This window comes from Durio zibethinus, chromosome 18 (genome assembly GCF_047325235.1).
Source record: "Durio zibethinus cultivar Kanyao isolate XHJ-2024 chromosome 18, ASM4732523v1, whole genome shotgun sequence".
Classification (NCBI taxonomy): domain Eukaryota; kingdom Viridiplantae; phylum Streptophyta; class Magnoliopsida; order Malvales; family Malvaceae; genus Durio; species Durio zibethinus.
The window spans coordinates 9901504-9919608 of record NC_143179.1 but is presented as its reverse complement, the minus strand read 5'-3'; the positions used below and the strand labels follow the sequence as shown (position 1 = coordinate 9919608).

The following is an 18105-nucleotide window of genomic DNA, read 5'->3' as shown; positions in this document are numbered from 1 at the left end:
ATGCAAAATATCAAAGATATCAAAGAGAGCCATGAAAGTTTTAAAGCAAGGGAATTAAAAATACATTTTACTACAATATGGTTCAACGAGAACCAGATTTCCACTCATGGGGCGTCACAGATGGAATTTTTGCATTTTACCATTGTTTGAAACCAATTTTCTCTGAAGCCTCCAATACAAACCAAGTCATCTACTCGTCTCAAACCCATTTTACCCAGATCACAAACCAACTGGGTCAAGATTAGTCCATTAGCTTACCCAACTAACGCTGAAACAAAGCGTACATAAGGTATGCCACAAACTTAAAATCTCATTTTATTCGCCTTTCTCCTATCCCTCTCTCTCTCTCTGCCTCTATCCCTGTCATGGTCATTCCTTTCCCTGCTTCCACTCTTTTCACGACGGTCTCGCTCCCTATCTCTCCCCCTTTCACTTTCCAGATCATGAGACCTATCTCTATCCCTGTGCCTTTCAGGGTCCTTTTCTGAACCATTTTCTCCAGCCCTTTCTCTGTTTGATGATTTCCGTGGAGGGCTCTCACTTTGACTTTGACTGCGATGCCGCTTTCTTGAAGAGTCACGCATATCATCCTGCCTATCTCTCCTCTCCAAGGATATTCTTTCTGCAATTTCAATAATGTATAAACTAATATCAGGATATACTTTCAACTTTGATAGGTACATAATTATAAGGCTTTCAAAGTATCAATATTGTCATATGGCAAAATGACTTACTTCTTCCCGAAATATTTTCACTTGAATCAGATAAACCATATTCAGATTCTAGCCGTTTCCGATGAATTGCAACCCTTCTCTCAATATCCTCAGCATTTTTATTTCCCCGCTCCTCAAGGGATTCTCGATATTCTATCAAAGCAACCTCCAGACGTCTCAACTTTTGCCTATGGTATTATAAGCATAGTGAAGCAATATTAAATTAATGATCGCATGAGCAAATGCTACTGCACAGAATTGATAAGAACATTTTGGCTTGTTTTGTGTGGCCTTAAGAAATGAGAATTCATCATTATAAAAGTACCATACCTCTGCTCTTCATTCATTGCACTTTCAGATGGAGCTGGAATGTTTACATCAGTTCCAAACTCCAATTCATCAACCTTACTAGGACCATCACCAGCATTCTCACTTCCAGAAGACGAGTAGCTCAACCCCAGACCCTGAGTGCTTCTCTTTTCTTCATCATCACTGTCATCATCCTCTCTAGCCCATTTAGAGGCTGGCCAAACAGGATCGATTTTATCTTTCTTTGTGAATACGTTTTGCTCAGGGTGGGAGATTGGAAGTGTTTCAGCCTGAGGAACAGACCCTTTGCGTTTTGAATGGATCTCATCCTCTACATATTGAGTCCATCCAGACAATTCCATAGGCTCTGGTTCAGCATTTGCATCTCTCTGACCACTAGGAAACCTACTAGAACTTGACTGAAGCTTCAACTCATCATCTAGTTCATAACTCCTCTGCTTTTCTGCATCTTCCAGACTTAATAGCCGTGCAACCATTATCTCTCTACCACCAACAAGAGACAATCCATTATGTCTACAACGTCTTTCCACCTCAGCAAGTGGGAGATCCATTAGCTCCTTCATAGCAGCACCTTTGCCCATTGCCAAAGCAGCATCTTGATTGGCCTTAATCCCATCAACTACATCTTCTGAGCTAGTCTTCTTTTCAATTTCTGGTGCATCACCACAAATAGAATGGAATGGGGCCACACCAGAGTTTCCTGATCGAAGAAAAGTGGCTCGCAGTCCATTCACATATGCATCTGAAAAAAGAAACCAGTCTGACCATACTTGCAACACTTTCAGAACCCGTTCCTGCAGGAACCAAGAAAGATCACCTTTAAACCCAAAAACCAAAGATAATAAACATACACATAGCCACAAGCCAGTTCATTTTGCAGCTACCAGCAAAACAAACATAATAGGTTTCAGGATAAAAGGTTAACATTATACCTACCTTAAGGGCCTCAGCGGTGATCCTTCCTGTTACACTGCGGTACAAATCATTAAAGCTCTCCATTATATCAGGCAATGCTGCTTCAAATTTGGTACGGTATGCAGATGCATTTTTAACAGAAGCACTGCTATTATGAAGAATGTCAGAGACGAGCATGAGCCTTGCAACTTTAGTTGGAATAGGTGTCTCTTTAAGTGTCAAAGACTCAGTCAACACTTCAACTATCTGCAGGGCAAAAAAAAGGGGGGGGGGATCATGCATCAAATTTATGTTCTCATAATATTGTTTAAGGTTCAGACTGTGGAATGCAACTTAAGGATATGGAGGATTTTGCAAGTAATCACATGTCGGTACTAGACTTTGAATGTTGTTCCTCTCCCTTGTAAATTTTCTTTTGTTTCTACAATCTAGACTCTTTTTTAACTTTAAAGACAACAATAAAAACATTAAAAAGTTGCAATCCTCAAGAGAGGCCCAGCCTAGTATGAGAGTAGAAGACAAAACTGATAGAACATAAAATTCACTACAGCATGCCGTAGATATAAGCGATACCTCTCCAGCAGCATCAGCATTATCCAAAGCAAAGCCCATAGCTTCCTTTATCTGACTCCTCTCCAATGTCAATGCCCGTAGCATGTCCTCAAATTCGTCCCTTTGTGGATCAGTAAGTGTTCGTTCAGGCTCCACCCGCTGTAAAAATCAATACAATAAAGGATCATTAATTTACTCAAATCACAAAAGAATCCCACAATCAGGAACAAAACATGTTCATCTCTGGAATACCCTGCTTCTTCCTGCAGCGTATGTGGCAGTGGAGTCCTTTTCATGGTCTGGACTTTTTGTAGTTGGCAAAGGAGGTGGTACCCATCTAGAAAAAGAACAAAAAACTATCCATCACCAATATGGTCTAACACAACTTGCGAAAAGAACTTCATTAGAAGTAAAATGTTGGAACATCATTACCTTCCACTACCAGTTATCATGATAAAAGGCTCTGTCCGCCACCTTTGAAGAGTATCACCCTGCAATTCCACAAACATTGAAGCTCTTCAATAATTATTCCTTCTCACATAAATCAAAGCATGGTATTTTATGTTACAATATAACACCAAGGCCTAGGAAGATGCATTCAGATAGCTAAAACAATGGACCTGAGCAAAAGAATATACTCTCCAGACATAGTAAGTATGTTCCTTTGAGCCAAGCTCAAACAAAAAGCTGAATAGAGGATTGCCACGACCCTTCTCCATAATAGCTTGTTCAAAAGCGCATCCTCCATCAAGAACATAAAGAGCCATTGTATCTATCACAAAGCGGAGATGACCATCCTCAGGTGGAGAAACCATTATATCTGGAACATTTGGAGTAAGAACCTGGCATAAAGAAAATTATAAATGTAAATTCAGAATAGAGAAATTAAGAATTACCTCAGACAGGAAGATATATCAATAGTAAATAATTACCATTTTTTCAGAGAAACGAAATGAAGAAGATAATGCAGTTAAGTTACCAGTTCAGAATTCTGATTTGGAACAGATGTGACCGGTGGGCCTGAAGGACCAGATAAGATTATGGAACCACCCTGCAAGTCAGAAAATAAGTTTCAAAATTATAGCATAGACAAGCAAAAGGCAGTGGCTTTTCTGAACCGCCTACTCAAACCAAAGTTATATTACCAGATCCTAGCTCCAAGAGAGAAATTTGGTCTTAACATCTTTCATGCAGAAACATATATGCACTTTATTCAAGTGAGCTTAAATTCTTTGGCAAAAGAACATAACCAACCTCCTTACTCCTGATGGCCATGTGTCCAGGTGGGGGAGCAGGTAATGCTTGGGATGGAAGAGCAACAGATTTGCCCCACCCAATTTTCAACTCATATTCATATACAACAACTCCTGTCAAACAAAACATATCTTCAAGTCATATATCAATTTAAATTAAAAAAACAGCTATATATCACAACAGTTAGCTTCCAATCAATCATAAATTACCAACAAAATCATAAAATGATAAAAACATAGAGCATTTTAACACTTACTAAAACTTGACACTTGGATGTCACAATTTACAAATGCTTCATATAGGATTTTACTAGTAGAAAAAATGGCATCAACAAATTAAAGCATTAAAGACAGCTCGAGAGTCCAGGACATCATGACGCATTCTCTCACAAGATGTATGACACACAATATCTACATAAAGGGTCTGGGACAATACCTTGCATTTCATCTTTTGCAGCTTGTCCATCAGCTCTATTCATGAAAGCCACAAAGCCACAATTTCTTTGCCGTCTACGCTCCTCCTCTGTCCTAGGCCACATAATCTTCACACTAGCAATAGGCCCAAATCTTCCAAAAGTCCGCAGAAGAAAATTTTCATCAACCTATATTAACAAGAACATTATGGTTAGAAGAAAAATTAGCACCTACCGTGTCACAAAGGGGAAAGGCAGCCTAGAGGCAGCAATCTAAAACCAACAGCAAACATACCTTGGGTGAGAGATTTCCAACATAGAGATTTGTAGTTTGAGGATCACCATCATCAAATGATCCAGGCAGTTTTCCACTAGGATCAAAATCATCAGGCAGTTCATCAAAGCGACTAGATGGCTGAGAAAGGAACAACCAAGGGGTAAGATTCATACATCTCTATGGCAAAGAAGCACAAAACAGATAACATGTCAAACAAGATAGAGATATGTTACATGCAAAAACAGAAAAACACTCAGATTATACATAAACCACCACTGTACATCTAAGTGCAAGAAACAAAGGAAGAAAAGGGAAAGATACATGAAATATTTATAAAATTAGACACTAATATTGAATAACAAATTGAATCCCACTGAAACACTTACAGCTGAACTGTCACTATGATGCCCATCACGCCAATGTTCACGGTCCTGATTTCTCCTCTCCCTCATCTCTTGTTCATGCTTCAGTTCCTCCATAAAATGATCAATGTTCCGAGACTTTCCCTTCTCTTTCTCCTTCAGCCTCTCCTCCTCCTACAAATGGCATGGTAAAAGTTTAGAACTAAACGTGAATATAACAAATTGGAAAACTCAATGGAGAATGATATAAATACAAACATGTGTCATAATTTCACTAACAGAATTCACCTTCTTCTCAGATTCCTTTCCCTTGGCTGCCAAAGGAGGTGGTATGAAAGATGGAACATACCTGCAGAAATAGTATGAAAGATAAACTTCCATTTTACAGAAAGATTTCTTTTCACAGTTCCGCCCATTCTTTAACAAAACTTCATTGCTTTTCCTCTTTAATGAACTTTAAAGAAGACCTTCTAGGGGAACCATTATTAAAACGTTTTATGTAAAATTGAAGCATACTAAACTGGCTCTTAGATTTCATTAGTGGACTCATTTTTAAGCAAGTTTTGTTGTTTGTATGTAAGCAACCGGGCATGCCGGAACAGCCTCCTTCAAGAAATCCAATTAAAAGCATTTTAATAAAATTTGGAAGCAGACAGATTAAAGTTTGGGTTATCCAAGTAAGATCTGAAATAAGCTTCATTCTGCTATGACCAGTTACTCATGACTTCAAATTTGCTAAAAAGCACTTTTAACCGCACAAATTGAAATTACTACAAAATCCTAAAAACTAATCTTTCTCAAATGTTATTAACACAGAATGCTATAATGACAGTTACATATTTTAAAAAAGGTAAACCAACATGCTAGAAAAAAATAGACAGGTTGCTTACTTCCCTTCAAAAGTCAAAATAACATGAGATAAGGTAATCTAACCAGCTTATAAACCCCACCAGTAAAGAAAATCATTCATGCAACTAACCCCAACTAGTTTGTGATAAATTTTAATTAAGGGCTGCCTTCCTGATCTGAAGTCAAGGACAAAACGTCCATTTATTTTCCATCTAACACAATGATTACTTTGACAGTAAATTTGATCTAAGGTTCTATATTTAGCACCTATCCAAGCCATAAAGTTTAAGCATAACAGCAGGGAGGACTGACTTGATGACATGATGGCATAATATGAATATATGATATATGTCAATTGAAAAAGATTTGATGGCCAAAATTGCAGGATAACCATTCATTTCAATTGATCTTTAACAATTAAAAGGAATCACGTTCTAATACTTTTTCCTTGCTAACTCTAATTACACATCGCAGTTTGTCAACTGAAGTGAAACTTTCGAAGTTTCTTCTTCATTATGCCAGAGGTAGCCACAACTTATCATTAACTTCCCATACAGTTTTCATTTGAAATGCAGATTACGACTTAATAAGCTAAAAAAAGGTAACAATTCCACAATGGAGTCGCAATTATGAGTTTAAATTCAGAAGATGATAAATAACAAGTATTTCTTTTTCTAAACTAGAAAAGGACCCCAGCTACTTGAACCTTTTCTAATTTAATGGCATGCAAGTTGGAACAAACTGCCATATGGAAATTTTTCATGATATTATAAAAGCCTTTAAAATACAAGGCTAGAATGAGAATATGACTATCATCACCATGTAACTTTTCTATTTATGATGCCTCACCAAAAGAGCATTAGCATTGCAGCATGGTTAATCAAAAGCAATAATTTACCTACTTCCCTTCTTTGGAACAGACACCCCATCTTTGGACTTTTCACCTGCCATCCGCGAAGGAATAAAAAAGGCCCATATTTTTATTAATGTGTCCTCATGATATAATAGAAAAATCATTCTACTAATCCATAGTGCAAAACAAAAACATTGACATTTAAAAACTGAGACAAATACATTAAAATTGATGCTGAAAACAAATGTTGAGCCTCTGAATCAGACTAACCTTCGGAATCAGACTTCAATTTCTCATTGGGATTGATTGTTCCACCTCGAACAAATGCTTTCGACCCAGGCGAATTATCTCCTTGAAAAGAAGCCACAAACTCCTCGTATAATCGAGCTGTTTCATCTTCCGCCCTCTGTAACGAAAAACAATAGCCAAAAATTAAAACTAATTATTTTAGCTAAAATGAGCAAATAAAGCTGAATTCAGAAGCTGGAAATCCGAACATAAAACCATATTAATTAAAGGTTTGAGCTTTGTAGGTAAAAGAACTCGTTGTACCTTCTTCTTGGCTTCTTCCTCTTCTCTGTGCTTCTGGAAAGGCGTTTTCTTGCGCGTGATTGAAAACGAACTCATCTTCAAATGAGTGAATCAAACATTCAAAACCCTAATCATTTAACCACATAATAAATAAATCAACTTAAACCCCCAAATTGATTCAGTCCCTAACATATGGTAAACCCTATCAAAGTAGACCTCCCCTCATTTATGGATAGAGAAGTAGGCGAGAAACCATACCTGACCAAATCGAAGGCTTTGTGCGATTTGAACTTAGAGGATCGATTGTTAGGCTCCGGTCACAGAGAAACGTAGCCAAAATAGGGGGCAATTAAAAAAAGAAAAACAGATAAAATAGCGCTCTTTAGTATAGTGATTTATTTCCTTCCATTAAAAGAATTTGATTTTCATATATAAATAAGTTTTGAGCTGTCGACGTTCAGAGGGCAAGCTAGTTGCAAGGTAAATGACGATATTAGAACGCAAGTGCTTAAACGTCGTCGTTTGGCAACCGTTTAAAACCCTAATGAGTAATTACAAGGTTAATGAATAATACTATTTTGCCTTGTGTCGGTAGACATTGGATTCTGTTATTGAGGGAGCAATGGAAAAGTGAAACTTCAATATCATTTCATGAGAATTCAACGAACTTTATTTATACTATTTTTTATTACATTAGAAACTTAATTTAATGAAACCAAAGAAAAACGATTTGTGGTTACCATCAAGCCTTTGTTACCAATTAAAATTATTACTTCACAGGACAAACATCAATTTTGTTTTTTTCACTTACAGCGTTCGAGCGAATCAGAGAACACACAAAAAGCACGGTAACCCCTGCTAGAAAATATGTAACTACGGTACTTTTTTTATCAACATTCAAGATCATGATACCAAACATGTAAAACAATTATAATTAGAATTGCCATACCAGAAATTGCAGTTCCATAAACAAACCCTAAAAATCATCCAAATACTCGGTTAGATGTGATACCGGCGAGTTCACTTAGGCCATCACATATCAACCAAGCGACCAAATGTTATATGATTATACAGGGTCAAGCTTCCTAGACAAAAGTAATATTTTTGCTTAGAGTACAACATTTGCCACACAACACCTTTGCTATTCATCCGAAACTCTGGACAACGCTGCAATGGTTCTCAAAAATATGCGTATAGTGAGGGAAACAAGAGCATAATAATCAGATGAGGGTTTCTGCACTTGGTACACATTTCTCGTTCTATTAAATTCAATTTCAGTGAAGAAGATTTAATGTGCCAACTTCTTAAGGTGCTGAAATACTTTCTGTTTAATCCATTGCCTGTCATAAGGCAAAAAAGCTTGAATAGTGTGATCATAGCTGCAAGCAAGAAACAAAAAATAACATCAGTTATCCCACCAAACCAAAGGAATAATAACATGGATGCATGCAACAAACCTTGGGTAAACGGACTTTGCAAAACTATTGGTTGGAAACCTTTAAGCTTCCAGTAGGACACATGGGAAACACACGGTTCCACCTGTTCAAACAGTCCAGACCAGCACAACCCAACAACCCAGTGCAACATGTTGTCTCTCATATATGTAAAACCACATTCATCTTTTAATGCATGATGATTGGGGCATTCACAGTATCCAAGCAATACATAGACTGCCCATCAGCCAGACATATCCTAGTGTTTTGGATAGTCTGACAGCATATCTATTGTTATAAGTTGGACAAAACTCATTCACAAACGCATTTCAGTTTCAGCAGAAAAAGATATCTTCCCTGGTGACTCATAGACTCAAAACACACACTTATTCCTTAGGTTCAGGTTTTACATGACAAATTCATGCCTTTGATAGACAGTTGTTAGGACACTTGATGGACACATGCTCAGTAGAACATGCAATATAACATACAATATATGAGAATGACCAAAGAAAAAAGATGGAGGAAGAGAGAGAGACATACACAAGGGCGCTCATATCTGCAAGGCCATCGATAAAATTGTAAAGATCAGCAATGTCATACGTGATGTTTCGTGTTGCTGGATTTATTTCCTTGAGTTTCCTTTCATATAGTCCACATATACCTGCACATGGCAAATAGCATAAACTGTTAAATTCATCAAATCTTTTAAACGATGGAAAGGAAAAAGGGAGCAGATTCCTCTGGAGAATCATGTTGGAACCACTCTGAGTCATTCAACCAAATCATTCTCTTAAGGCAACTCAAAATTTAAATAATTTTGAACATACATTCCAGAGGAAAGAGAAACATAAGTACAATCAAATCTAAGAATCATTTTAAACTCCAAAAAGGCAAAGTCTATCCTGAAGTAGAAGCTTTTTCAAAGAACACTAATGTAGTAGAAACTTAAGATTTCATTTCAATTCAGATTAGAGTTCCTATAGGGGAACAATGAAGAATGCCCTTTATAAAATGTACCCTACCATAAAGCTCAATTTTGATTGTTTGTTTTCCAGTTCTAAACCCTATTGTAACAACAAACCATCATGACAACACTTGCTATCTTTTAGGCCATAAAATTAACAGCTACTCATAATAATCACTGTCAAAAACAAATATTTAAGATGACAAAAAAAAAAAAAAACAATCTAAGAGAAAATTAAAAAAAAATACCATCCATAGCTTGACTTATGGAATCATAATCCATAAATGTTCTCGTTGCTCTGTTCTGCGAAGTTTGCATCAAAACAATGGTGTGCTTGTTTGCCTAAATTCGCACACAAAAATAGAAAAAGGGTGATTAAAAAACACCATTGACCATATTAATCCAATAAAAACTACTATTACTATTAGAATACGTTTGAGCGTCATGAACACGCCACAAAGAATCAATCAATCAACAATTAATATCTACAAAAAGAACTCTTAAATCGTGTAATAATAAGAAGAAAATAACTATGATTTGCCCAGTTAAAGAACTATGTCCCCGTAGTTTTGTATTAAAAAGAAACTTTTGACGAAACCCTAGTTTCGAGATAGAAAAAAAGAGATTTTTACAAGCAAAATAAGTAGAAATGGAGAAAAAGAAGAGGAGAAAGAGAGGAATTACCATGTGCTTTGATGTTGGAGTGGAACTGAAAGAGGTATGTCAAGAGAATCTGCGGCCGACGTTAAAGTAATGAAAGAAGTCCCGAAAACGAAGTGATTAGATTATGAAATCATTTTTAAAAATACATTTTACTATTTAACAGTAATAAATAACATTAATCTTGATTTTTTTTCATTATGAAAAGCACTTGATTCCTTTCTATTTCATTGGTCAACCTTGTTGACTTTTCCGCTCTCTTTTTTTTTTTATATATATATATCCAATATGCTCAAAATAATTGTATTTTTTAATCAAATTAATTTTTAATAAAATAAGAAATTGAATAAATTTTTTTTATTTTAGTACATTATTTTAAACAAATAAAAATTGAAGTTACGTTTGTTCAAAAAATTCAAACAGAGGGTGTATATATTAGTAACTAAAGTGTATATATGTATATATATATATATAGAGAGAGAGAGAGAGATAAGTAATAAGCGGTTGGATACATAAGGCCGTTGAATTTTCCATTATTTTATTTTTCAGTATTGCAACAAAAAGATGGAAATTAAAGAATTAGTCTGGGAAGCCATGGAAACTTGAGCAGTGAACTCTGGAGAAGGGAATTTTAAAATTCTTGACTTATGAGCATGATGCAATCGACAGTTGATAATGGTTTTCCTATAATTTATAAATATATAAAAGAACAACAACTAGACTTCATCCTTGGTCATTCTTAGGGACAAGTTCCAAGCCCTCATTATGGGAGGTTACAGCTGATGTTAAAATATCTGACGGAATCAAAGCATCTGACTGGTCAGCTTTGGGGACAAGAAAAATCAAACTTAGAGTCGCAATTCTCATAATGTTTCTAATGAGAATAACCATCCACAGGTTTGTAAAATCTGTCCTGGATACATCAAACATATGAAGAACAACTCCTCCACCCCATTTGGAGGTCAGGGAACCAAGGCTATCGATGCACATTAACAGTGCAAAAAATGTGCCTTCAATGCCTAGAGGGCAAAGCCTTGTGCTTAATACAATCATGGGAATCCACCTTATTCTGCTTATAATTCTTGAGACACATTCTTCCATGATAACAAAGAAGTAATCTGGAATTCCAAGGACTAAATTCCATCTAAGGATGAAGATCAGATCCAGCATTCCGGATGTGCCATAAAGGAGTTGGGCAAAAAAGAGTAGGTTTCTGAATGGGATGTCTTTTAGTGTCTTGTGATAGATCAATACCCCTACCATTGAAGCCATTGCACCAATTGCATATATGACCCCGACAAATTCCTGCACTCAAGAAAGCATGAGATAAAGAAATGTGAAAGGGATATGGTAGTCGTTGAGTGTTCTAATTGTAACTGGGATAATGAGAAACCTGAGAAAATGCTGGTCCAGCCTTTGGATCAGTGTACCAGTAAAACTGCCCTTCATGAGTACTGATACTGAGAGCCAAAGAGAGGTACATGTATAGCGATGGCTTCCATACCTGAGGGAACTTGATTGTCTGATGCATGCCCCTTATGGCCACCCCTAAGGTTTCCATTGCCTGTATAAGCATCCACACAGCATAGATACATCAAGAATTGGAGACAAAATATTAGCATAGAGATGTTTTCTGGCTACAACAAGTATTCATTGCTTCTCAATCTGATGAAATAATGGATGGAATGTTCAGAGACAGAAATGTTAAAGTCTAATGGCTGGAATATGTGGTTGTAGATAGCCCTCCTCTCCTCATGATTAGATGTCAGTATAATTAAACATGAGATGCATGCAAATTAAAGAGACCAAAGAAGGCATATATTCTTCAACATAGAGAAATTGGTGTTTTGGCCATGGGATGGAAAGAGAGGGATCTTGATGTTGATATCTGAACTTTTTAAGAACTGCTAATTCCAGAATGGTAACATACTATGAATAGATTAAGTTAGACATTCATGTACAGATAATAATCTACCTAAAAAAAGAACTCGTCTTTACATCTTCAAACATGATTATAAAAAGCCCTTGGATACAGTCTACCCTCTATTTTAAGGTAATAGGAGTGGTTAGCTTTTCAATAATCACTCCTCCTTATGCGTTGAAAACTACATAGAAAGCATAATCCCCAGAAACCTCCTAAACTTTGCAGGATAACTGCGAGTTTCATAATCTAGGCCAACCTTTCTTTTCTGTCCTTTTGACCACCCGGGGATAAAATTTCCAGATCTTACATCTGCACTGAGATAATCCATTTGCTCCAGTCTATTAAAAATTACCAATTGCCATGATCTAGATTGATTTGGCTGAATGTGTGCTAATTGGAAAACCAATAATTGTGTCTTCATTATTTTTCAGAATCCAACAAGGTGGAGCCTCACGGGTCGAGACTTAAGTTTCGAACCCGTGCGATTTCGGGATCCGAGCATTCACCCTTCCGGCGTCTCAGATCAGTCTTCCGTCACAGTTCACATCCTTGTGAGATATTGTCCGCTCTGACCTCCCCTGACCTCACGATTTTGTCCTATAAAAGACGCCTCACAAGACGGAGATGGTATGAACCTTTATATATCTCAGTGACCCTCCTATTATGTTTGATGTGGGATTTAGGACTCTTCCTTAGATTCGTGATAGTTTCATGGCGTGATTTAAAAGAAATGGCTCTAATGTTTTACCAAACTGCAACGACATAGTATTTGCAGGATAATTTATCTGAAAAAAAAAAAAAATCTAACCTTCCGCTTCTCAGAGTGAAGGCCGGAAGATTTCCTTTCATAAATCACAAAGCCCAACAATATGATAAAAACTGGCGGGATAGCCAAAAGAACCAAAGCTCCCTGCAACAACCATATATGTTAAAAAAAAGGGACAGAGAACTTTGAAACCAAGCTAGGAGGTAATATAGAAGAGTTTTTACATGGTTATAACTTTGGTTTCACTAAAGATTATAATCAAATGTCAAAATGATTAGTGCTTGAAAATTTGAGAATTTAAGATGTTGAAAGCAAGCAAAAACTAACAATTTTTAAGGTCAAAAACCAGTTCTTCTGGCCATTTTCTCAATCTTCAGCCACATTTACTCAGTCCTAGATAGTAGCTTCTAAATTTTCAAATTGCTATGGTACGGATATCTACAAGTTGACAAAAAAAAAAGAAAAAAAAAAGAAAAAAGAGTTAACCTGAGCTCCGAGATGGTGAACAAAAAACCCACTGGTGGAGTAACCAATTAAAGCCCCCGCAGAGGAGCAAATTCCACAAAGGCTCTGCATATCTGGAGCCAATGATGGGACCTCAATACTGTTTCTTGCAATACACGCATCAATTGTAACATCTGCTATTGCCATGCCTGCTGCAACCCCTACCAAGCAACCCAGTGCCAAAGCAGCAGGCAAGTCACCAATAAGAGCAACCATCAACGCAGAGGCACCCCCAAGAACACCAGCAACGACAAAGTATGGTCTTCTTCTATAGCCTTTTATAGGAAAAACATCAGTGAATAAACCCCAAACAGGTTTCATAATCCATGGAGCATAGTATAGGCCTATGTATACTTGAACCGCTGACGGCTGAACTTTTTGAACATCTTTCCAATAGTAGTCTGAGACTACTTTGAAGAAAGAGCCAGAGAAGCCTTGGCTGAGGCCATAGACGAGGACTATGCCAAAGATGAAAGTTGAATCTAGCTGGGAAGATAGCATTTGCAACCATTGAAAAGGCTCAAGAAAGACTGAGAAAAGACTGCATTTCTTGCAGATTTCTGCCGAATCAAAATTGCTCTTGTTTGAAATGCTGGCGGAATTTTGGGACGGCACAGATTCATCAACAAGTCCCTCTTTTTCGGAGGAATCCATTTTTAAAAAATTAAAGGAGCATGGATCTGCATATGGCACAACAGATTAGAGAACATGTGAACGTTTACTTTAGGATCTCATACATCTACGACCTACCCCAGTTATGCCATACGGGAATTATATTATTGTTCAATATGGCGCAAGACTCCAGGCATTCGCCATAGTTTACTAAAATGCTGCTATTATCTTTCCCTTGAAAAATTTTTATCCTTCTACACGGTCAGGCTCGGAGTAGTTACCTCACGGGTAACCTCTTTTTTAAGCACCAAAATCCGGCCTCCAAGTATAGTGGTACTATATATTTAGCAAAACAATATAATAGAATATTATATTAAAATAGTCAAGTTGGTTTAACTGAACTATCAAACACGTCAAGCTTTTTTGTTCTGTCTTTAACCAGATAAAAATGGGAAACAAGAAAAGTTATACAGCAAAAACGTTAAACCATAGACGACAAGCTTGTCCACTCCCTCCCATTAAAGGAGGCCAAGTGACCACTACCAAACCATCTGATCGGATTAGTTGCAAATTTAGCTGCACGGCAGCAAGGCACTTTCTAGTTAATAAAGTGAAATTTTCTGAAAATGATATTGGAGATAAAGTTGTTTGAGTATTTTTTATATCCACGTTTCAGAGAAACCCTTTCTGCAACTCTATTCCTGGAGGAAATTATGAGAACCAAATGAGAAGAGGTATCGGAAAAGGTGAGCAAAATAAAACAACTTTTGATAACTGTTAAGGAGAAATTTGAACAAATAATGCAAATTAAATGCATACCGTGTCTAACCATGGAAAAGAAAAAAAAAGTACATATTGATGTATCTAGCAGAAAATACCACTCCTTATTCCTTTCCTGACTGAGAAATTTACATGTATCTACTTATTTCTGTCACTAGCAGTTACTCTGGCTCAAGATTCATGCCGCTAGGAGCTTTTGAATGTCTTTCTGCACCACATCATGAGAAAAGTAAAATTGGTTAGTTGAATCCCGTCTAGATAAAAAAATAATAATAATACATGTTTCTTAAGGTGCGACTCAGGATCGGTGTAGTGCTTCCTTTAAAACAAAGGACCAGATATAAACAAATCAAGGATCCAATAACAACATAGAGTCATATGTTGTCAACTTGAGCCCACGACAATATGCACATATCTATTGTACTGAGTGTGAACAAGCGTCAATGTGTCAGCATAGGAAGTGCAAACAGGCAAGTCCAGAACAAACTATTTTCAATCCGAGGCCAAGCAATGAATAAAATCAATGCAGAAAAGCAACAAGTTCCCACCCACCAGATAACATAGTGCTATCACTCAACAGTGAGCTTACTACTGAATTTGTCATCCAATTCAGAATTTCAAAGGAATCGGTTTCCATGATCTTATAGCAGATTTTAGGTTTGATTGTAACACCAATTCTGATACCAGCCAAAGCTGGTAAGGCATTATTGTTCTCACCATTATATCAGACAAGAAAATTGCCTACAGCATTGGCATTCCAATGCCCCAGATGCAGTAACAGAATATGTTTTATATCAATCAAATATCCCAGCCACCAGTTTTTATCAACATATCTACCAAGGGATGGCTGGGAAGAGTCATTCATGTCAAACTGCAAAAAAATGATTGGGTCTAGTAAAAATGTTATAGTGTTAACATTGATGTTCCATTACAAGCCTTAGCATATACCACTATCTTAAAGCGTACTTATTATTATGTTATGAAGACGTTAGTGCTTCAATTGCTTTGAGATTAGCCTGATTGGTAAAGAGAAGAAGGATACAAACCTCAATTTGGAAAGGCGATGTTGTTGGTGGATACCTCTCCACAATTTTGCCCTTTTTGTCCACCAAGAACTTCTCAAAATTCCACTTGATCAGGTCACCAAAAGATCCACCTGCAGAGGACTTCAGAAATTGGTAAACAGGAGCTGTATTTGGTCCATTCACATCAACCTGTTTCGTAAAACTTCCCTTTTAGTCCTTAAAATATAATCTATATCACAAATGCTATAGCCAATAGCAAAGCAGCTAGACACACCTTGTCAAATATTGGAAATTCTGCTTTAAACCTGGTACATGCAAATTGTTTAATCTCAGGATTTGATCCAGGTTCTTGTCCCCCAAACTGATTGCAAGGGAAAGCTAAAATCTCAAATCCTGTCATAGAGTTGCATGAACAGATCTTATTAAACATGATAACATTAATTAAAAAAAACAATTATACCGCACATAGAGTACCAAAAAAGCAATTATACACAAACAAAGAATACTTGGCTCACCTTGAGTCTTGTATTTCTCATATATGTGGGAGAGCTCAGAGTAATTTGATGTCGTCAAACCACTAGGAATCAAAATGAAAATTCTTCAATTAGATCCCAAGTAAAGGACAGAAAAAAAGACTAAAGGTGAGCAAGCACAGGAAATACTGTAGTTATCTTGAAAGGAAGGCAGTACCATTTTGAAGCAACATTGACAATCAAGAGAACTTTTCCCTTAAATTTGCTAAGAGAAACATCCTTCCCATCAATATCCTGCCCAAAAAGAGAGAGAGATCCATTAAAAAAAGTGAAAAGTATTATCAAGTTCCATTTCCATGATAAAATATTAAAAGTCAAAATCTTTTCCAAAAACTATGATAATATATTGAAGTCAAAATTCTGCTAAATTTAGCGACAATCTTGGAACTTTTGTTCAACATAAACTAAATTTTATTAACATTATGATCCATAAAACTAATTTCAGAAAGAAAAGGAAAGAGAGCTCTTCTCCAAGATTGTACCTTCACAGTATAGTCGTATAGAGTCTTCTCCTTAGCTGCTCTAGCATAAATCCCTGAAGATCTAGATTTGAAGACAAACCCAGAAGATCTAGATTTGAAGACAAACCCAGAAGCAGTAAGCGACTGTAAGGAGAACCCATGTTGCAAAAAGGCGGATTTTGAAGACCCAAGCGATGATTTGGTGGAAGGAGTTGAGAAAGGCATGGAAGGCCACAAAGAAGACGAAACTGAGTTCTTTTTGGTTTGAGAAAAATCATGAGGAAAATGAAATGTTGCAGAGAAAGGCATGGAAGCCATAATTTTCTTCCTTTTTCTTTTGTATCTGTGTAACTGTGTAACTGTCTAAAATGCGACTGCTGGTTATGTATAGTTATAGCAACAAAAGGATTAGACTGTTTATCCTGAAACTGTGAAGCCAATCCAATGTGACATTTGTCTGACAGGATTTTGTAGTGGAACTGCTCCTTTAGGCTGTTGTGTTTGTTTATGTCTTGTTCCACCCTCTGGTTTGTACTATTTTCTGTTTGTACGCTGTTAAGATGTTCTGTTGGGCACATTGGCGACTAAAATGCGATAAGAACAGCTAAAAGGCTCCCCAAAGCAAAGTATAGTGTAGTAACTAGTAAATGACATCTCAAAATTTAGAGGAGTTTTTTTTTTTTTTTTTTTTTAAACAAGTATGGTAATGGTAATAAGAAAGTATTCAACTATAGAAAATAATTTTCCTACAAAATATGGCAGGGATGTGATTTAGTTAGCCACTTGAAATCATAAAAACCTGCATGGTTGGTTCGTTCTTTCGTTCGTGAAGCTTCAGCTGCTGACGAGTGGCTGAGTTTTGAGGAGCGTGGCTCCTGTTGGGTCAATAAAATTGTACTATTTCTATGACATATCCAAGTTCGAGGAAAAGAGCCCCATCCCCTCGAGAAACTTTGATGCATTCGGAAAGTCAAAACCATGACTTTACAATTCAACAAAATAATGATCAAATTTCTAAAAAAATATTTTAATATAAAAGTATAATCTTATATACGTTATAATACAAAAATATCAAACTGTCTTTGGATTGGTTGGACAAAATTATGGCCACAAAATTACAATTCCAGATTAATTAACATAACAGACCAAACTACAGATAAGCTCGAGAAGCATAAATGATCCAAGGCTCAAACGGTAGGTCATTGTAATATTTAGAAAAAAAAAAATCACTTAAGAAAATAAAAAGATATCCAAAATATTTTAATGAATTTTTGAAAGGATTAATGTAATTAATAGTTGTTAAATTATAATAAATATTTAATTTGATATTTTAAAAGTTTAATATAATATCTAAAATATAAAATTTTTAATTAATGCAATACTAACTGATAA

The 18105-nt window shown here is 36.4% G+C and overlaps 4 protein-coding genes across 9 annotated transcripts; all 4 read right to left on the bottom strand.

Moving 5' to 3' along the window:
- Positions 1-38: 38 nt before the first annotated feature.
- On the bottom strand, positions 39-7455 carry LOC111299420 (protein RRC1-like). 5 transcript variants are annotated; one of them, XM_022894600.2, is made up of 18 exons: positions 7307-7455; positions 7070-7175; positions 6788-6923; positions 6563-6608; positions 5104-5164; positions 4840-4989; positions 4472-4591; positions 4200-4365; positions 3765-3877; positions 3490-3561; positions 3131-3352; positions 2943-3001; positions 2763-2847; positions 2532-2669; positions 1980-2204; positions 1044-1837; positions 735-901; positions 39-622 (listed from the first exon to the last, which is right to left on the bottom strand). In XM_022894600.2, the coding sequence occupies exons 2-18, from the start codon at positions 7142-7144 to the stop codon at positions 303-305; spliced, it is 2949 nt and encodes a 982-aa protein (XP_022750335.2). In that variant the 5' UTR covers positions 7145-7175; positions 7307-7455; the 3' UTR covers positions 39-302. The 5 variants fall into 5 exon arrangements, with proteins under 5 accessions (XP_022750335.2, XP_022750337.2, XP_089603544.1 ...); XM_022894602.2 differs by having other exon boundaries at positions 7070-7144; XM_089747418.1 differs by lacking the exon at positions 6563-6608.
- A 511-nt stretch (positions 7456-7966) lies between these two features.
- LOC111299423 (enhancer of rudimentary homolog) lies at positions 7967-10269 on the bottom strand. Its single transcript, XM_022894607.2, has 4 exons — positions 10133-10269; positions 9697-9790; positions 9025-9145; positions 7967-8427 (listed from the first exon to the last, which is right to left on the bottom strand). Exons 1-4 carry the CDS (start codon positions 10133-10135, stop codon positions 8337-8339), a joined length of 309 nt encoding a protein of 102 aa, XP_022750342.1. The 5' UTR covers positions 10136-10269; the 3' UTR covers positions 7967-8336.
- A 493-nt stretch (positions 10270-10762) lies between these two features.
- LOC111299424 (putative folate-biopterin transporter 6) lies at positions 10763-14137 on the bottom strand. Its single transcript, XM_022894608.2, has 4 exons — positions 13285-14137; positions 12841-12942; positions 11502-11672; positions 10763-11413 (listed from the first exon to the last, which is right to left on the bottom strand). The coding sequence occupies exons 1-4, from the start codon at positions 13954-13956 to the stop codon at positions 10832-10834; spliced, it is 1527 nt and encodes a 508-aa protein (XP_022750343.2). The 5' UTR covers positions 13957-14137; the 3' UTR covers positions 10763-10831.
- A 120-nt stretch (positions 14138-14257) lies between these two features.
- LOC111299422 (putative phospholipid hydroperoxide glutathione peroxidase) lies at positions 14258-17311 on the bottom strand. 2 transcript variants are annotated; one of them, XR_016329808.1, is made up of 7 exons: positions 16735-17311; positions 16410-16486; positions 16235-16296; positions 15994-16112; positions 15741-15908; positions 14734-14902; positions 14258-14615 (listed from the first exon to the last, which is right to left on the bottom strand). XR_016329808.1 is itself a non-coding variant. In XM_022894606.2 (6 exons), exons 1-6 carry the CDS (start codon positions 17029-17031, stop codon positions 14873-14875), a joined length of 753 nt encoding a protein of 250 aa, XP_022750341.2. In that variant the 5' UTR covers positions 17032-17311; the 3' UTR covers positions 14662-14872. The 2 variants fall into 2 exon arrangements, 1 of the variants encoding a protein (XP_022750341.2); XM_022894606.2 differs by lacking the exon at positions 14258-14615 and having other exon boundaries at positions 14662-14902.
- Between the last annotated feature and the right edge of the window lie 794 nt (positions 17312-18105).